The sequence below is a fragment of the Anser anser genome (genome assembly GCF_964211835.1).
Source record: "Anser anser genome assembly, chromosome: 8".
NCBI classification, from domain to species: domain Eukaryota; kingdom Metazoa; phylum Chordata; class Aves; order Anseriformes; family Anatidae; genus Anser; species Anser anser.
The window spans coordinates 20,546,309-20,567,771 of record NC_139728.1 but is presented as its reverse complement, the minus strand read 5'-3'; the positions used below and the strand labels follow the sequence as shown (position 1 = coordinate 20,567,771).

The following is a 21,463-nucleotide window of genomic DNA, read 5'->3' as shown; positions in this document are numbered from 1 at the left end:
TTCAGCTGGACCTGCCCTTGAGTAAGCAGGCTTGGTGATTTCAGAGACTATTTCTTAATGGAAACAGATTCCTTCTTGCAGATGCAACTGGTAGAACCTGCCTCTAACCTGCCTGGACCAAGTAAAGGTAAAGAACACAGCCAAGTGAGCCAGCTGATTTTGTGCCCTCACCCATACATGGTTGCTCCAGACCTCAAGAACTCAGTAGTGGCACATTCAGCACCATTGGAAAGATGCTAAACAATGGGCACAGTCTTAGCAAGAAGTTTCTTTTGCCGGATAAAGAATAATTCTCTCAGGTTGGAGCTGTGCTGAACTGATAGTGTGAGCAGAGCAGCCCAGTGCTGGGCACTCTGCCAGTCTGCAGTGTGTAGAGTACAGGATTTGTCCTGCAGCTAAACAATAGCTCTCCTTCACCTCCGCATCTCTTGTGGCGCAGCCCTTTCAACACAGAAGGAAACTTTGGTCTCCTGATGGCTTGAGAGTCTAAGTTGGCTGTGTGATTAAGAATTATTTCTTTTGTGCCTTAGCAGAGAAAGAATTCAGATAGATGTGATAATGGTATTGCAGTCAGCATGTAAAGATCATTGAATGTAAACGTGGAACAGAATGTACTTCTGTCTCACAGAAAATTGCATTTAGAACTTGTTGCTACTTTGCTGCTTTTGTAATAATGCATCAACCTCAGACCCTGGATCTCAACATAAATATGTTGGCATTTCAAACAAAGGAGTCAGAGAACATCTATTATCTCCCAAAAGCTGAGAAATTCAGGAAGATGCATTAAGACTTGATGGGATTCTTCCCCTTGTGACTCCCCACAAAGTCACAAAAGAGGTTGTTTTGGAAGAACTGATTTTTAAAAAGAACATTTATGCAACGGAATCATGTCACGATTTTTCTTGCACATACTGATAGGGCTACAGATCTCCTACGAAAGGAAAAGAGAGGAGAGAATAAATGCTGAATTAGGAATTCTGACTTTTGGAGTGCCAAAAGATCTAGTGCCACCATTAATTAAAAATTACTTTTCATTTGTCTGCATTTGTGTATAAAACACAGGGACAATGCATATAACTAAGGCACACATGCTTAGGTACCAAAAGGTGAATGTTCTTTGCAGAGTTTGACAGGGAGGAGATTTCCCAAGGTATGCCTGGCATTTCTGTTCCCATAACTGCATGTTTTCCTTGTGAAAATCTTCCCCTTAATAAATGGCTTTAGTTCAAATGAATTCTGAGGTACAGCAACTTCAGCGGTAGCTGCTGGGTATTCATTACTTGAGAAGGTCAGGCCGCTTGGAGAGGCGTTTCTTGCACTGTTTTATTACCATGCAGACAGGAGGCATGGGACTTGTTTGCACTTCAGTCTTTAGCTGAAGTCGGAGCTCTCTATTTGGCGTTACACACATTTGTGCTACACACAGGTATCCTTCATTCAGAAAAACAGAGGAAGATGTCAGCTTTTACTGGCAATTAATCAGTCGTATCCACTTTCTGAAGGTAGCATGATACTTTTAGCTCGTATTTGCAGTACATGCAAAATAGTGCATAATGGATTACTGATGTTTTATTGGAAAAACAATAAAAGAAAATTCAAAAATCATTTTGAAAGGGAAATTTAAAGATAAAAAATGTCTGATGGCACACCTTGTAAAATGTTACTTTGGCAATCATCATTTTCAGTTTGCAGTGAAAGTGAATTTTGGATTGTCAAAAATTCCCATAAAATGGAAATCAATTTTGGTTCCTGTCTGTTTGCTTCCAGCACATCCTCATAACTCCCAGAAAGAGATCTCATGAGATATAAGCTAGCCTGACCACAGCCCTTCTCTTTCTGCTGCGATCTAAATGGTGATATTCCACAAAATTAAGGTGCTGAGCAGTTTGCCCTGTTCAGGTTGGATTGTTGCTCTAAAATAATTTTAGAAACTTCGCTTGGGTTTATAGATTTCAGCAGATTTTTAATGAACATTTGGGGGGGGGGGTCTTAATCCATTTAATAGATTTAGTTTGTTGTTTTTACTTTTTGTAATAGCTAGAGATTTATTTTAAAGACACCAGGACCATACACTGTACACACATTTTATAAAGCTATTATTTTAGTTACAGAAAGATTCAACCAAACAGTGAGTTGAAACAGATGGAATTTAAGCGGAGGTACCAGCACATGGGTGTCTTTATCCATGCATGCAGCAGGTAGGGTCTCTTGTCCTTGAAGATGCATTCTCAATCAGCTTGACCTAAGGCAGTTTCCCAATCTGAAATCCTGCTCCCATCAATCCCTTTCCTGTGCTTCCAGCTTCCCATGGCAGCCATCCTCTGCCATCTCTCCTTGCTTGTAGTCCCACTTCCAGCCTATTCTGATAACTTCCAAAAGAAGATCCTGTGGGATATGCACTGACCTGACAGCAGCTTTTCTCTTTCTTTAGGGAACAAAGTGCTTCGTCTTCTTCATGCCTCGAGCTACCAGTATCCAGAGTCCCTTGATGCCTCCCAAAGGCAGTTCAGATAGGGTTAGCAGCTGAGCCATTAGACTGACAGCAGAAAGCAGACTTTTGTTTAGACAGCATAAGAAGTGTGCAGTGATAGATAGTAACCTCCTGAATGCAAATATGTGTGACATTTTCATTTTTGCAGTTTTCTAAGGAAGTAGCAAGCCAGGTCATTGTAATGAATTGGTAAACATCACACTGTATTATATATGAAATTCATCTCCTAGAGCTCAGAAGCGGGGTGTTAATGCAATACTCCCCACTATGATGTTTGCTTTTGTGATATTGGTATGATGCTGTGTTCTAAAATATTCGTGTCCCGGGCATACCATACCACTAGGTTATTAGCCTAAATCTATGAAGACAAAAAAGACCAGGAAGAAAGTTAATTTCACTTTTGGCTTTCAATTCTTATGCACTGTAACAGAATGTGAATAACCTCATTATTATACAATTTTTTGTCTGTCACATAATGACCTCTATACTGAAGACCAAAGTTTGCATAATTGAGGAGAGACTCACCTACAACAGTGTTGGAATTCATTTGCATAAGGCTGAAATAATGCTAAGAAAATAGCATTTGGTGTCACCTATTTAAAGTGAAGCACTAGGTGTTTTCTTTCCTTTGGATGTCTTAAAGGTACATGCCCGTGATGGGGAACAGAACTGTGCTGCAGCAGCTGGCACACAGGGGGGTGGCCTGGTGACTCATCAGCAGTTTACATAAACGGAGAAGGGCTATTCTTCTGTAGCTTTGCAGTTCCTTGCAAATATCAGCGAAGTACATGTTACTTAATGGATTTATTTTTATAGAGGAAGTATTCTTATATTTATCTTGACTTTTAAGTATTCGTCCTTCATGCTAGGCTCTCTATGGTAATTAAAATATACCATAAATCATATCCACTGTAATTACCAAAATACACTGTAATTATCTGTTGATCTTTTGCGCCTATTAAATAACTACTGTGATGTTTCAAAGCTAAGTTATTTTTGTATTCCTCGAGACAAACCTACTGCAAAATGTTGGTAATTCACTTAATACTGCAGCGTAGATCAGCTTGGGAGTGTTTCATATTTTCTCCCTCTCCCCACATGTAATGATACGGCAATTCTATTGATTATCATTTTGGTAAAAATCGTGTTTACAAATACCACCTGAATCCGGAATGCTATCCCAGCTGGTGACAATATCATGAGGTATGAAGTTTTCGAGGCTCACTCTGCAGACAGCTATTCCTTTCATCTTGCACTTTGTCTTTACCATGACTGGAGACAGAAATTTTACATGAATTGAGGGAATGTGAACCTGAGGTTGGAAAAGGAACGACTGTTACCTGAAACCTGCAGGAAGTTAAACCTACTTCAGTGCATCTGCTCAGAAGGAGAGAGAGCTGGGAGCCCAATGGTGATAAGTACAAAATATACAAAACCAATCTGAAAAATGGCAAAATAGTTCTGCTTACCTTCACTGAAGTTGCAAGTATCCGTATAGGAATGTGTGTGATGTAGTTTTCATGAGCCTTGGGACAAAGTCACCCGCCATTGCTTACTGCCACATTTCCCTGGTTTTTGCCTTTTTATGAGTATAAATTCTAGCTAAAACACAGGCACCTTCCCAGATTTTTGAATATTACCAATGTCATAGCTGTGTAAGAAGTGTGAGGATGCAATTTCCTGTAGCATTATATCAGAAATGGGGGTGAGCCCAAGTAGAATTCTATAGGTGTCTGGGTTAATTTTCTTGCTCTTTGTGGAAAAAACTTTACATCAGTTTCCCACAAACTTGAATTTCCACTGGTGGTAATAACTTGCAGCCACAGTTGTGTGTAATGTAGCAGTGGTAGATTCTTGTCGTTAGAGATTTATGCAAGTCATTATTTAAAAATAGAGATCTAGGAGTCACAGCTGGCTAATTAATCTGTACTAAAGCAAGTTAAATGCCTGGCCTTTTAGGCATCCCAGTGATGGCTGGGTAAGTTTGCCATCCCATCAAATTGTCACTTCTGTGGTGCTTCTTTTTCTTTCCGCCCCAACCTTTTTTTTTTTTCTTTTCTTATTTTTTGTCCCTTTTCTGTATAAGAAACAGGTGCTGAAACAATCAGCTTATTTCAGACACAGTTTTCAAATAATTGCATGGATCTATTTCAGAATTAGAAAAGAGTTAGAAATAACCAGTGAACCTCTCTCCACTGTGGACTGAAGATAATTTGTTATGCATATGCCTGTCAGGAATGTAACTAGCCAGGTATGTGCTAAAATGCCTCACTTTAAGATTGTATGTGATGCAAATTTACCATTATAATAATTCAGCCTTATTACCTGATGTTACTGTTGTGCTTTAGGTCTTTTCATCCCATCCATGACATCTATTGTCATTTTGCAATTAATTTTGACAGCCCTATGGCCAAGCCTGAAAGCTGCCTAATTGTTAAAATAAGGCAAAAAAAGAAAGATTCTATTTATGCCAATATTACAGTAATTCATATTATTAGGATAATAGAAAAGGCAAAAACGTGTAACCATAACAGCTTGATTGGAAAAAGGAAAATGTCCTATATTTTCAGTGTTTTTCAGTAGGTGTTCTTAATGACTGCTGCGGTGGGTAGTGATAGTCCCCAATTCCCTGTAAACAGAAGTAGTAAGTAATCAAATGGGACAAGCCCAACTAGCAGAATCTTATTGTCAGTTAATAAGCCAATTAATTATTTTTAGTCCTAACAACATACATGGGAATACTCCAGTCTTCATTTGGTTGTAGCCTGATACTGCCATGCCAAACCAGGGACAGTTCACAGGAGTGGCTGGATGTCCTGGTAGCCCTTGCAGCCTGGAATACGGCCTCTTTACTCCAAACCCACTATCACCCAATATTTGTTTAGTTACCAGTAAGTCTAGTGAAGAATTAACTGAGGTATTTTCTTTAAAATGTACGGATCCATAAATTAAGGCTATTTGTCTGTTTTGGCTGGGATAGAGTTAATTTTCTTCACAGAGGCTTGTGTGATGCTGTGGTCGGGGTTTTTTATGAAAATAGCAGTGATAACACGCTGATGTTTCAGTTGTTGCAGAGCTGTGCTCACACAGAGCCACAGGCTTTCCTGCTACTCGTGCTGCCCTGCCAGCACCTGGAGGTGCACGAGGAGCTGGAGGGGACACAGCCAGGACAGGGAACCCAAGCTGACCAGAGGGATGTCCCATAGCATGTGGCATCACGCTCAGCAATGACAGCTGGGGCAAAGAAGGAGGAAGGGGGGGACGTTCGGAGCGATGGCGTTTATGTTCCAAGAAACGGTTAGGTGTGATGAGCCCTGCTCTCCTGGAGATGGCTGAACACCGGTCTGCTGATGGAAGCAGCAAATGAATTCCTTGGTTTGCTTTGCTTGCACACATGGCATTTGCTTTACTTACTGAATTGTCTTTATCTAAGCCCGTGAGTTCTCGTACATTTACCTTTCCCATTCTCTCCCCCATCCCACCCGGGGACAGCAAGCGAGCGGCCATGCGGTGCAGAGCTGCCCGACGGGGCTCAGCCTCAACAAGGAGTTACAGTCTACAGCAGAAGATTATGTATAAGGTTTGAACATTTATGCTAAGGATAGAATTTCTAAAATACCTGCAGGGAGGTTTAGATCCGATTGCAATCACATAAAGAAAATAGGTATGAAAAGGAGGCCCATGTCAGATCACGATTCCCTTCAGTGGAAAGAAGTGCCAGAGCCATAACCTTGCTGAGCCCCACACAGGGCTGTGGAGCTTGCTAGCTGGCTGATAAAGAGCTGAACTGAAACAGAGGTATCAAAGCAGGTGGGTTTTGTCTGTTTCTATATATCCGTGTCCAAATATTGCAAATATGTTGCTTTGGGGCCTCTTACTTCTCTGCTTTAGACAAAGTCCGCTCTTTCCTGTAACCTCTTCTGTGCCCCCCCCCCCCGCCAACAGAACTGATGTAACCCCTGTAACAGCTTTAGCTGCTTAACACATTTCAGTGTGTGCACCTTCCAGAAGAAGGCAAACGTATTTGTATTTACCTGTTATCTTCCCATAACTCTTTGGAAATACAACATCTTACCCTGGTCATCTTCCACGAGGCAGAAAAGAAAGTTGGTGATGTTCTTAATCAGTTTTATGTCTAGCAAACTCAAACAACAGACCTTCAGTAATTGCTATTTTTTATTCTTTATCTGAGCAGCCCGCCTTGTTTATCTCACACATTGACAGTTTTTCCAGAGTAAGACTGAGACATTGTCATGTTGGTCAATCCAAACGATACGAATGGCTTGTTCTGACCCAGAACTGACCAAAGGCTGCTGTCTTGGACCCGTGCTGTGTCACTGAGCAGTGTCAAGTACAAACCATAACCGACTACCCCAATTAAAAATAATTTTGGTCATGTCATTACATGCAATTATTCATACGTTTTTTCTCAATTAATGCAATCTTAACAGTTGTTGAAGTGAAGAGTAGCACATAGGGCTTTCACCATATTTGAAATTAAAATTCTTGAGGTCTTTCTGCAGTTCTGTCAGCAAAAGTGGTCATTTGATCCAGAGCAGGCTTTTTAACTTACTATTCCTTAGTGTCAGATGAAGGGAAAAAAAGACTTCTGTAAAGGTATTTATGGTACTGTAACGTAGGAGAGAGACTAATACTTGCTCTTACAAAGTCCTTTCAGGGGTATTGGTAGACACTTGGTCAATTACAGAGTGACCATAACTATCTGTAAGGAGGAAAGAACTGGTGAGTAACAGGCATGAATAGTTTCCTTGTCTGTTTATGGTGGATTTTGTCCTACATGCCAAAGCTAGTGGAAAAAGCTCCTTTCCTCATGTGGCAGTTGGGTTAGACCATTCTTGCAATCCAAGTCAAACTTAGAACTGTGCCTCTAGTGTCCCACGTCTGTATTTGTGAGGATTTCATTCCCTCAGCTATCAGGTACCTTAACGACATTTTTGCAGCATTCTTTTCATCTAGTCTCCTGTGGGAAATTCTATGTAAATATTGGCTAATGTTGATATCTAGGCTTATTTAATGAATAATAAGTGTAATAACACTTTTTCTAAAACTGTGGAGCAAACAGGGATGATTGTCATTTTTGAAGTGCTAGAGTGAAATTGGTATGTTACTGGCTGCCCAACATAAGTTGATATATTATGTGTTTGTTTGTTTGTTTTTTAATAGCAACCCATATTTCTACCTTTTAATGAAATTCAGCCTTTATCTGCTATAACTGATCCTTTTGGTAGAAACCCAGTACAGCATGGCCTCAGAGGGAGGAAGGCTTAGCTCAGTAATTACAACTAAGATAGACCTACAGTATATCCATTTCTTCTTCTTTTTGTTATCTCTCTTTGCTCTGTACCCTCTATGACAAGGAGCCCAATGTAAAGGATTCTGAGCCCAAAAGAGCAAGAAATACCTACTAATAGTAGCCAGAAATTCTTTTACCAGAAGTAAATGTGTGCATAAATATTATTCAAATTCATGAAATAAATTATGCCATGGCTTGATCTGTTCGTTTTAAATCATCTTTTGAAACTGATTAAAACACTTAAATCCGTGTTCATGGAGAGATCTGCTGTGACTCCCAGAACTTTATCCTGCCAGTGGATGAAGAGAGCTTTGAATGACCTCTGGTTATGTTTGCTTGCATTCTATTTGTGAAAAATGCAGGGAAGAAAGATACAAAACTCTCAGGAGTTCATTTCATGATTAACCATGACGTAATTGACAGAGGAAAACAGCAACAATTCATACAGCCAGTAATTAATCTCTACCTTTATGGCCTACATTTGCCAACTGTCTCCATATTTGACAGCGAGAGTGACTTGCTGAATGTTTAATTTCCTTAGTGACAGCTAAGGCATGAAATCAGATTTGAAGATGAACATCTTTTGTAGCTTCTGCTTACAAAAAGAGTAGCCAATTAAGTATGCTTGCTTAGTCCTTGCAAATATTTGCCATGGAATTGACATAGGAGATAGAAGTGGTTTTCCCTTTCTAGTAGGAACTCTGTTTCTCCGGCTGCTCACCCTCTGCAGTGTATTCAAAAGGATTCCTTGCTTCATGCACACAAACCATGCAAATATTTTAGTTTAGTTTAATTCTTCGTTTTCTGCCTCTGTGTGTTAAGAGCCAAATCACGTGGGATGCTGAATGTCTCCCATGAGGAGCTGTGTGCTGTAGTGGGTCATGTCCCAGGAGATGATTTGCATCTCTTGGGATTGGTAAAACCAGTAACTCAGAGACCTGACAGTGAGTGGGTGCAACAAATTCTTTCCTGAATAAATAAATAAATAAATAAATGTATACATATATATATATATATAGTTTGAGGGAAAGGATTTTTATTTACATGGTTTTCATGAACAGGCAAGCTTGCCTATCTGACCCACACCACATATTGGAGATGTGCAGGAGAAAGCTTGTCCTCTCCGCTCTGAAAATCTGAGATTCTGTCCACATTCTCCTTCCTCTGGACAAGTCAAACTATCTGCAAACAAATCAACAGCAGTGGTCCAGAAATGAGAGGAGAATTTTACTAAAAAAAAAACCACGAAACTGTGTCCTGCTCCCCTGCATTTGACCTTTAAAGTCAATATACTTGCAATGTTTCCCATTTAGCACTATTGAAAGGGTAGTTTCTTGACACAGTTTCATATAAAGTGATCGGGAATGGGGATTCAAACAGCTGTATATATGACAGGACCATGCTTGTCAGAATCTTCTTTATTAACTTGGAATTGGTAAAGGAAATAGATCTTTTTTTTTTTTTTTTTTTTTTTAAGCTTTAATGTGCTTTTATTTTGAACTTGTCATTTTGATTTGCCTGTGAGCTTTGTTTTGATTTTCCTTGAAGATTTCTGGTAACAGTAATTGTTTGCAACAGGAAGATTCATGTGAACTGACTTCCATTTTAGACTTCAATTCCTATAAAATGAAAAGGGACTGTAATGTGGATGTGAGCAGAGAGAACTGATGCTTCTGTACAATGCACTTCGGCTCCAACTGTAAATATATTTTCATGATTAATAAAACGAGTAGAAGCCATTGTACTCTGTTAGGGTTTTATTGATGGCTGCTCCCCAGAATACTGAAAAGATGCTATCAATACTCTTGACACTCTGCTTAATCAAGATGTGACCCTCCAATGCAACCAGACAGTGTGCTTGCTTCAGAGACAGAACAATGCTATGGTTAGGGATGAGGTGCTTGATGTTATTTTTGGTTGTTTTTTTCTTTCTTTTTCTTTCTTTTTTTTTTTTTTTGGCAGTTTCATTAAAATGTAATCAGAGCCATTAAATAATGTTTAATGCTACTAAAATGCTGTTGGACACAAATAGGAAATCAATCAACTTGTTCTCTAGTTCAGTGGCCTTCAGACTACAGCCAACCATGTGAACTGCATGGGTACCTCAGGGGGAAAAGCCTGCACCTTGCACAGAAGACAAAATCAGATCAATAATAGTATGTTCATTTTGTTTTTTTAAATTGCTCTGGCTTGCAGTGTGCCAACGGGCGCGTTCAATATCAGATATCTGGGCTTGGAACAAGTTTTCAAATGCACCCTTAGTGTTTGCAGCTTGCTAAGTATTTTTATTTCATAGGTGCTGCACATCAAAAGCCAAACGATAAGAGTGCCCAGTTCCTCTGGGCAAGCTGGAAAGATTGTGCTTACTGTCAGATATACAGCATGATCTTAGCCCAGTGGTGGAATTAGTTAGGCATGCTCCTTGATGTGCTTTACAGTTTGAACAGGAGGTAATCTTCATTGGTTCAGTGCATTCGGCCTCATTTGTGTGCAAAGATGCATTGGTAAATGGTGCCCTAAGATATATTGTGGCAATTGAGGCAGGTTAGGAATTGAACCACACTCTGGCTTCTGTTGCAATCGACCAGTCCCCAGTGGGTTAATGGAGTAGTATAGTTGCCTCTGAAGGATTTAAGATGATCCCATTAACTGCAGTGGATATTTGTTCGGGTTCCCTACCTGTGGGGGCAGGGGAAGGGATTACAATCAGTAGCCATGAGCAAAGGAGAGCTGCTGACTGTTAGTAATGTCTTCATAGGGCTGGGGAAAATTGAACAATTCTTTAAAATATCAAAAAAATCCCAACCAAATACTTGTATGTTCCTTCAAAAAGTCCATGTGAGGAGAGTTTTTGCATGAAATCAAACTATTTCAAACTCTCCCACTGGGTCAGGCCAAAATGCATTTGGTGATTCCTTGCAGCTGTTTAATTCCGACTTAATTGCCTTTGACATTTCCTTCCTGATTTTTTTCTGAGTAAGATGCACTAAGCAATGTAGATAAGAAGTGATCTATACATTCCTTTTATAGGAGTAAATCGAAGAATATAACACAGATGGACAACAGCAAGCAAAATACTTGGTTCTTTGTAATTTAAAATACATTGCGGTGTGAATCCCACTGAGTTGAAGAATCTAATTTCCAAGAATTTCCTGGGGCAGGAAGCATGAGGTCACTTTATTCTGCACCAGTCACACCAGTCTACAAATTAAAATCTAATGAAACATTTGAAACAATTACACACACCTTTTCTGAGTACTTCATAGAAGAAATTTATACAAGCTACCCAATGACTAGCAATTGTTGCTGACAAACATGAAAATAGTTAATCGTGATGCTACATAATTGTGCTGAAAATGTGTTTTTCCCCTCTGATAGCACAAAGATGGATTAATCAACTTTCTGTCACCTATAGGTGACAGATGGAATAAATTACCAAGTCTTTCCCTTTTGCATGATGTTTCCTTGATACTGAATCCTCCCCTACTGTATGTGCACTTTAAAACTTTGCCTTACCAGCAGTACCTATTCCAATTGTCTTTTTCAAATAGATCCTAAATCTTAACTGACACGTTGAAATGTGATTGCCAGGGCATTTGAGCATTCACCCTGTTGGAACACAGCCATGGGCTATGCAAACTGTTGCATTAGACTTTTGGTCCCTGACAGGTGGATGTGGGAACTGTTGAGTGTGATTTTAAAAAGGACGGAGGGAAGGAAGGAATGGTGGAAGCTCAGACCAGAAAGAGAAGGATCTCTTTTGTGAAAGGGAAAAACGGAATACCTCACATCCCCAGCGCAGCCATATCTAATCTCCACACTCAAAGAGAAGCAGGATGCGCACTGTGTGCAGTTGGAAGAGCTATTCAAACTATGCAGTATGAGCATGGTGTTCTGTTTTGCGATTTTACTTCCTCACACCATCTCCATCCCAGCATGAGAGAAGTCTGTAAGCTCAGCGCAATCGTATCATAATTTGGATCTCTACAGGAGCCTGAACTCGCATCACCAGAATGCATCAAGCCAATGCATGTGTCAATGCACAGTTACATACACACACAACAGTTCCAGACCCACGGTGGTGACATTTTTCAAACTAATATATTGACAGGAGTGCCGGGATATTTTTAAGCATATCCAGGAGGAAAAAGAGCATTACAATGAGGTAGAAAACCCAGCACAACACTGACACCCAAGTACATTACTTAGTGTGCAGTTGCATTAATGAACCATTACTTCAAATCCCAGGTTTGCCAATAGTGTCACTGTTCGTTTATCAAGGCAGAATGATCCTGGATGTGAGCAGAATGCCTGTATAATGGATAACTTCTCAATCCTCCCATACCATATATTTTCTTGAGCCCATTACAAAAGATTTATTTTTAAATTGGAATTTTTTTTTTATAGCTGGACAGAATGAGACTGTTTGTTGAACAAATGGTGTTAAAATCCCCAAGGGTCTGACTTTCTTCAGTAACAACCAAGGCTACTGCTTGAGCCAGCTGATGCTCTTTTAATGAGCGCTGCTTGTCAGAGGATCATATCTGCAAGTTGCTGTATAAAATAACTGTTTTCCATGAGTTCATAAAGCAGTCTCTCTTTTGAAATGGATGAGGTGTTGTACCAATCTCTGCAGCACAAAACAGGCACTTGTTTGAACTGAAATTGGCGGTGGTGGGGAACAACTCAAAGCATATGACAGGGAGTCCCCCCCCTCCCCCAATTTTTTTTTTTTGAGTTGTTTTTCCGTTGTATGACAGACAGGTTTGTGTTTGTACACAACGAGCTCAATACATTCAAAAGGAAAGATGCTGAATTATGAGCTTCAAAATTAATTTTAGTCTTGGCCTGAGTGAATTAATACAAACACGACAGGTCACTTATTTAGCAAACTGGGTGGCCAGAAAGGTCTGACAAGACATCCCAAAAAGGTCTTTGTCACGCCTAAGGTTTTTTGAGGCAATTCAAGAAGAGGCTTCCAGATAAATCAAAATGACAAGTTCAAAACAAAACACACAAATCCTTTTTTTAAAAGAAGATCATACCCATACCAAGCCCAAGCTTATTAATGTTGCTTTCTGACAAGCACCGCCACTGTTTTTTCTGAGTCTGTGGACCCGATTGCTTTTAAATAAAACTATACCATGTAACTACTGTACTGCTGCTACTACTGATGGATTCAAAGCTAAGATCACACAGTAACAGAACAGCATGTAGATGCCCTGCAATCAACCTGTTCTTTTTAATATACCTGTTATTTGTGGCTGCAGGTTAGGTTATACCTTTGAATATTGCATTCTTCACAAAAAAAAAACAGAAATGAGTAATTGGGTACTGCAGGGTTTAATGTTCAATATTGAGTCATTTTGATTAGACCCATATTTTACCACTTGTGCTATTAACATCATAGATTTTTTAAAACTACAATACACAATGCATTTGGTTGTAATGTGAGTTAAGGAAATAAGGTTCTAACATCCTCAAGTATCATCTTCTCTTTGTCCCATGCATATCAAGCCACCCTAAGTCACTGATAAAGTTCCAACTGAATTTGTGTACAAACCGTCTGTCCTATGAAAATGAGCCACCAAAGTTGATTCAGAGTTGTTGAGAGCCTTGAACTAAGTAAGTAATGAATCTTTCAGACAGTTAATTCAAGCAGAGCAAAAACAGAAACCACCTAAATGTTACTACTGACTGGATTGAGTCATACCAGTATGGATAGTTCTGAAGATCCAGGTCTTGGTGGGTGCAAACTGTGAATCCTAAACCTAACGTAGCAAAGAGAGAAGTGCTAATTTGGTCTTTGTTTATTCGATGAAATGGCTGCCCTAACTTTCAATTTCCGACCAGAATCATAAACATATAATTCTGTTTTGCTCTAAAAGTCATCTTCACTTTTGTAAATCTTTCTTCATTTTGCAGATCTTACATCCAGGCTGATAAAATCATGAAGCAGGAGTAATAATGATTTCTAGCACAGATAAATGTGTATGTTAGAGATGTTGGTTGAATGTTTCACCTCTATTAACCTCTCTTCCAAACCAGCAGAGAAGTGGGAATATTTACTTATCATACAAATTCAAACTAAGATGCTTTTCCTGTGAGCAAAAATGCTTTCAAACTTTGTTTGCAAGGGTAAAGTCTGGTGTGATTTGCTGTATATGTTACGCTCACTGTAGTTTTTCAAATTATTTAGTGTTCTTAATATTGGGCAGATAGTAAGAAACATTCCCTCTGGTATTTAACTTTTTACTTCAAAACTCGTTAAACTTTTACCCCTGCCAATCCATCTCAAGTTGTCACAGATTTTCCTGCAGTATCTAGGCTGCTGTGTTATGATGCAGGCTGTATATATGATATTTAACATACTACTTCTCTTTAGTGTTCTGGGCTACACGGAAAACAGCCTCTAGCATATTAACTGCCTGTTTCACCTGAAATAAAACAGGAAAGCATTTTAAAAGATAAGTTTTCCCTTGACACCTTCCCTGCTTGTACTGTAGATTATCAGAGCCTTTTTCCCCTCACATGTAAGCAGAGGCAGATACAGAGAAAAATGTGTTCTTTAAACCATGAGAACATTTTTCTTTGCTGTTCTATTAATATCTGACTGAAAGAAAAAGGAAAAACTCTGAATAAATGACTGTGGGCTTCTTAAAACCTGTAAAATGATTTTTTAAACAGGGGTTTGGCTAACAAAAATGGGATCTGAATATGTGTGTAATGGAGCCAGACTCACAGAGGAAAATGATAATTTCTTATGTCTGGCACCTGTCAGGTTTCTGTAAGAGTCTAAATACATGTGTTATCACTGATAACCAGCCTTTCTCCCAAACAGACCGATCAAAGCCTAATTTTCAGGGGTAAACCTTACAGTCCTTTCGAAGTCCAATTTCAAAACATGATCCCGTGTTATCCAACAGAAGCCATTATCGCCAGATTTGTTTGCACCAAACGTAGCTTTGAAGGATAGTAGTGGTAAGAAATCAGAGAGAATCTCTCTTCTAACACTGAACAAGGAGTGATGGTAGTACAAGAAGTAGTGCTAGTCCTAAAACTTGCCTCTTTGCTCCAGTGGTTTTACGCCACAGGTTTAGAGACGGTATGCACAGCCTCACGGTTGTGAGTCTGCTGAAAGCTACGGTAAGATACCAGGAGCAGTGTGCAGAGCAGTTAGCAATCATATCACCCTATATATCATGATTAGTCTGGGACAAAGAACAGATGGCATGAGAAGGAGATGGATTCCATGAATATGGAGTGGGTGGCAATTGTAGCTGGTCCAAGCTCTGAGACCTGAGTGGTACTGGTAAACAGTGATAAATGCGGAGGGGTGGTTTCCTAGGTATTACAAGCTACAGGAAGACAGAATGGAGTCGTCAGCTATCTGACAACTAATTTTTATACATGAGGGTTTTTTTATGTGTGCTTTTATTCTGTGATGTGTTGTTTCATTTGTTTGTTTGCTGCCAGGCATTCACTGTGAGATTTTACAATTCCCAATTTATGAAGAGATGGTTTTGCATTAGGTCTGAGAACAGCCTGTGAGACCAACCGGAGAAGCTGTGGTTCTGCAATGAGAGAAGGTGAATTCACGGCTAGTGGTGAATGCTTAAACCCTGTGTTCAGATAAATGAATATAAGAAAAAACATTTGACTTTCCTCTGAGCTGTGTCTCACAAAGTTAGTTGTCTGATACTGAATTTCAGTTGATTCTTTTTCCATTCTGTAGTTACTACACTGGAAAACGAGCGCTCTGAAAGCCAGAGGAGAGGAAGGTACTCCAAAGGAAGTTGAACTACTCGTCTCCTGAGACACCCAGTGTATAGATTTCTTTGGCTTATAAAAGACTCATCAGTCACAGCTCCATTCGGGATCAAGCCTAGCCTGTTTCGGAGACTTAGTGTCATAGGCAGCATGTAATAACTGCTCCACTCCCTGCAGTGGAGAGCTGACGTGTTTCAGTGGCGATGCCAAGGTGTAAGCACTGATTAGTTCAGCTGACCTCTTCCTGGCAGATGTCTTAGGTGTCAAATAGCAAACCCCATGGGAATACATCTGCAATTTTAAGGATTTTATTCCTCTATCCTTAGAAATTAATTATATAATTATTGCTTTTCCTCCTTTTAATCACTGTGATACTCATTTCTATTCCAGAAGAAACCAGTAGGGTGATACTGTACAAGTTTCATGATTAGAAACTTTTGACTGTTTTTTTTTTTCCTAACTGTTGTGTATTTTATTTCTGTACCTAATACTTATTTAGAGTGTAATAGTTATAGACTTTCACAAGTTCTTTACTTCTTTGCAAGAAAAAAAATGTTTCACAATTTCTCAAAGGAAACTATTGAATCATTCCTGCTTCATACTCAAGAAATATTTGCAATATTATATCATTGGCACTGTTTTCCTCCTGAATACTTAATGTCTTCTGTTGGAACTTGGTAAAAGGCTGTGAGCACATTTTTTTTCTTTCAGCAAGATTTTGCGTATTTCAGGTGAGGCTGAAGCTCATTTGTGGATGCCATATGGGTTAAAATTAAGATATTGCTTCTGAATGATATATAAATTCTGTAATGAAAAATGGTATTTTCCTTTGGCTTTGAAGTTGATTGCTTGCCCTTTCCAGAGCAGTTCATTTAAACTGTTGAAGATTTATTCAAACTGTATTGAACAGGACATGTTGGAAAAGAAATGCAAAACTACCAGGAACGTCAGGTCAATTCACTGAAGGAAATTCTGCATCATTTGGGGAAATAGGATTGGACAATATGTCTCTTTTCTATTCTGTTGAGGAAACCTGAATTCTGTGGTGTGGCAGTCATTTTGATGTCTGTTTTGTGGTAGAGGTGCACTCGTTAGTGAGAGGAATGTGTGAAGTTGGCTGAGAAAAACAAAAAAAAAGCTAAGAACTTGAGGCAGTGAAGGATGGCACTCTCAGAAACCAGCTCCCCCATATTCGAAGCCTGCATTCAGTGAAGGATAGTCTGTACAGTGAGACACAATGAAAGAGGATTTACCATCATTTAATCTTATGTGAAATTCTTTACTTCAAGAATTTCTGCCTGCATTCAAGCCAGGATGAAGATTTTCTTTGCATACCCAACCTAAGCATACATCCCCCTTAGTTATTCATGATGATTTATTGAATATATTTTTCCTCATAGGGAGTCATTAGGTTTATCAGCTCTGCTTGAGGTTCAGAGGCAGATGCAGACAGGGATTTTCACTTTTTCAACAGGCCTCTCCGTCCCAATTGGATGATTGCGTGCACATTGCCCACCTGTAAGGGAGATGTTTGAGAACTGCCAGGGCAAATTTTACACAGGTGCTCGTGTTGCAAAGGCTCGCCTACACCTCGTGGAGCGTGCTGTATTTAGCTGTTGTTTTGTGCAACTTGTGTTTGCCAAATACATTGCCTTTCTGTTGTTCTGTAGACTACTATGCATTCTTAATGCAATTGATTGAGAGTTAGATTTGTCTTTAGTTGATTTGCTGCTGATCCTATGGGATTGATTATATGACTCTGGAGACAATGAGAGTCCTGCTGGTGATTTCAGTGGGAGCAAGAGTGAGCCATTTGGGTACCTCAGATAGCATCTGTGTGCTGCAGTTAATAAGTCTGAATGCCTGCTTAATTTACAGGTGTGCTAATATCTTAATAGCTTTTCTGTTTTTTTTCCCCAAGGAAGCACTTTGAACAGAAACAGAAAGGCTACTATTAATTTTGGAGTGCTTAAGTGAAGGCAACTTAATAATTCAGTACAACTTTGTGCAAACACTCATTCTAAGTATGTGATAGTTGGGGCCCTCTATCCACACAGTCATTTAGGTATGAGCACAGTATGGTGCATTGCCAGACCAAAACCAGAAGAGATCTTAAAGAACATAAATAATCTTACACCTTCGTTTTTATGGCATTTTGGGAAAAAAAAAAAAAGAAAAAGAAAAAAAAAGAATTTTAATTGAAATTTTTTTTTAAACAAATAGGAGAAAATAGGAGAAAAGGACAGATTATTTTCTAGAATGTACATTTATCTTCTACCTTCTGCTACTGAAAGCAAATCCATAATGTTAGCTTCCACCTAACAGCTCTGTCAAATATCTTTTCCGCCTCCCCTTGTGATTATTTTTGAACAACGTTAAGCACCTAAGGCAAAGCACCAAAAAGCTCTCACCATTATTTGCTTAGGGAGGAGTGGTTTACTAGTGGTCTTCTCTGAAGTTGGCAATATTCTGTCACATTGCATAATGTTTGAATTGGGTGGGGGGTTATAACTACTGCTCAGGTAAATAACAATGTGGTGCCAGGTAAAAGAGACAATGAGGTGAGCTGAATGATCTTTAGTCAGCTCTGCAGGCTCCTGGAGTGGACTCCTGGAGCGGCGAAGCAATTACGATTACAATGATAATCTTTGTATGTGGATACTAGGCATACTTCGATGTAGTCTTGAAAAAGATGTGGTTCCAATAATTGTGTTTATAAAGTATTTTTGAAATTGGTTACTTGTCCATAATCAAAATATCAGATACTTTGCTTTCCCTCCTCTGACTCATTTACTTTCCCAGTTTCCTATTAATAGAAAATTCTTGGAAGCTGCTCTGTCAAGGCTCATGAATACACATCCGCAGAGGGTTTACACACATACCCCTGCTGGCTGCACTGCTTTAAGACACAGCCACTTCCTAACTGCTTCTGTCTGCCCAGCCACTGGGGGTTGCTGTCCCAGTGCAAATTCAGCTGTCTGCCAGCTGAAAAAACAAATTCAGCTGTGCTTCCAGTGGACGTGACATAGCCTAGTCTGGTTATTTTGCTGGGAGCTGCTTAGGACCTGCATGGGGTGGACATATTTTGCTGCTGGAACTGTGGGATCAGTAACCTGCAGTTGGTGGTGGTGATAAATAGTTGGAGCGGTAGCGTTGTCTGCCACATAGTTACGTTCGGGCGCTGGCTGACAAGCTGCTGAGCATGAGTGAAGATGGTATATAAACTCAGCACAGATTTAGCTGTGAGCCATATAGACCTAGCTTTGTTCACCTGAGTCTCAGCTTTTCAGCTTGTTAAATGTTAGTATTCATCCTTGAATACCTTGCATAATGCTGAGGTCTCATTTATGTGCATTATTAAACTGCTTAGGAAGGAGCATTTCAGCAACGTGTGTTTCAGTTCCAGACTGCAGTGTAAAATGTGTTTTTTCCCATGGCTAATTTTCATGCATTCATGCAATACAGAATTGCATTTCATGCAATTTATGCAATAGTGAAGTAAGTTATCAGGAGGAGATAATTTTGTATTTGTTATGCCTTCATTCCAGACTCTTCTTAAAGGTAAACTCCTGAAATCTCTAGGAAGGTAAGTAAAAACACCCTTCCTAGGAAAAATGGCATAATATCTTATGTGTTCGTTTTCTGGGGTTGTTGAGGACTGAGTGAGATCGTATCTAACATCTTTTCAAACACTGTGCTGTACAAAACACTTCCAGTCCAGCTGCTTCTTACAGCATCTATAAACTCTGTTTAAATGTTATGGAGCCTGTCTAGTCTACATTGCAGTTTGCAGGGTAGAAATGGGCAGTATTTGAAAATAAGCATTGTTTCAAACTAGTTCTTTACATGCACTTGAAGAAGCCAAATAAAAACACAAAGGTAAAACAAGAGCAAAGCATCATTCAAGGCCCATAAGGGAAGTGACAGTTCCCTGTTTGAAGAGCAGCTCTCTGATTATGCTTGCACAATGAAATAGCAAACTTGCGTCATCTCAGCTGAAGATGTTCTCTCTTCTTTCTCCACCTGTATTGTTATTCGCAGGTGCTTACAGAAGCTGCAGCATGTGAACAATTGTTGAAATTTATTGTCTGAGTCATTTTAAGGAATGGCTTTCATAAAATAGTTTAATTTATATTCCTTCCCCCTACCAGTAAATTTTTATTTCTTACATCCTCTTAGGAACAAATTGAAGGAAAACAAAATCATAATGTCCCCACTAAAATCATTCAACATTTACAAAAAGTGATCCTCAAGTGTATAAATATAACTCATTTGCTGTTTCTTGTAAGCATAAGGAATACCTGTGACAGATCTCAGTGCAACGTATGTCTATGGTATCAGTAAATCAGTTTAGCTTAATCTCTGTGTATTATATATCTGCAGAGGCTGTGCATAACAAAGTGTCTAATAATGAATAGTGCACAATGGAGGACAATACTACACAGCATAAAGGATAATGACATTACTCTAAAATAGCAAAGCCCTGAGCAATGCTAGTAAACCTATGAGATGCATGATGCCTGCATTGTTTCATATGGTAATAGTTTGTGAATCCATGTAGTTTTTATTGATGATAGATGGTTATAGACAATTATGTGAGCAGTTCAAAAAGAAATTAGCTGTTTATATCAAATAATTTCCATATGAATACTTTAGGCTTGTACGGTTTCTTTCTTTGCTTTTCTGAGATCTTCAGTTTCTTTCTAACACTGACTTCTTATCACAAACTTGCAGCCATACCACCTGATCTCATCAGATCTAACAAGTTAAACGTAGTCAGATCCGGTCAATACTTAGATGAGTGATTTCCGAGGTAATTCAAGAATGCATTAGGAAACTGCTCCATATCAGTATTCCTCTCCTGCCAGCATTGAACAAGCGTCTCCCATGCTGTTGGGGAGTTCACTTGATACATGGCTCTTCATCCCCATCCTAAATCGCCCTTAATCACTGCTGCACCGTTAAACAGTTTCCACGTTCCCCCACAACTGGCTGAATTTGTCAGTGGGTGTGTGTGTGGAAGGTGCTACATAAGCAACGGTGCCAGCTCAGACACTGTATTTATATTAGCCTTCAGCAACCCCAATTTTAGTGTATGCCAACAGAATGTCAGTTTTGAAGTACCGTTCTGAAGCCTTTGACTGGAATATTCAGGGCATTTTCCTTGTCAAAAGTTCTCATGCGGAATCAGGAGAAACACTGGCATTATACCTTTCAAAAGGGCAAGATAAACCAGCATGTCCACTATCATCTTTTGTAAGACAAAAAAAATAACCATAGCTTTATTTTTAGTTCTTTTGTAAGCTGTGATGTAACTGGCATAGCGGACTTAACTGGGAGCTGGACTTGGCCATTGTGTCTTGAGGTTTCTGTTTGCTTTTGTTCTAAGACAGATGAGGTAACGTTTCTTGACCTGAATGACCACATAGGGTGAAATCGTCTTACACGGTGTGGATTTCTGTTTCTTCTCAGCTCTGTGTAACAGCGACAATTCTACCTCTCTTGGGGAAAATGTTGAGAGAGTTATGGTGGAGAATCCATACATGAGGACTGAATATTGTAATAGCTATGAGCTATGGTAAGGAATACCAACTGACTCGTAATCATCAAGCTGTAAGATAGCATCAGTGCAAAATGAAACAAGAGGCTATCAAACCTATTGCCAAAGGAAAACACAGATGAAATGCAAATAAACACAAAATACAAATGAAAGATGTGAGTAGGCTTCTATAATGAGAAAGAAGAGGCCCAAGAATTCGAATAACTTTACTGTTTAATGCCATACTCCAATGACAAACATTACATTTAATTTTTCAAAGTAGAAAAAGTCATGCTTTTCTTAAGTATTTTTCCTGAATAAATAGTGAAATCATGGAGCAATTTCTTTA

At 39.3% G+C, this 21,463-nt stretch overlaps 1 protein-coding gene across 3 annotated transcripts in view; it reads left to right on the top strand.

Moving 5' to 3' along the window:
* The window catches only part of ST6GALNAC3 (ST6 N-acetylgalactosaminide alpha-2,6-sialyltransferase 3), a 239,071-nt gene that overhangs the window by 193,720 nt on the left and 23,888 nt on the right, over positions 1 to 21,463 (top strand). The window contains exon 4 of one of the 3 annotated variants that reach the window (XM_083846538.1): positions 6 to 7,863. The exons of the other annotated variants lie outside the window; for them this stretch is intronic. Coding sequence (XP_083702664.1) covers positions 6 to 21 — 16 coding nt within the window. The 3' untranslated portion in view covers positions 22 to 7,863. Of the gene's footprint in view, positions 1 to 5; positions 7,864 to 21,463 lie in introns of those variants that run through there. 3 annotated transcript variants of the gene reach the window in all.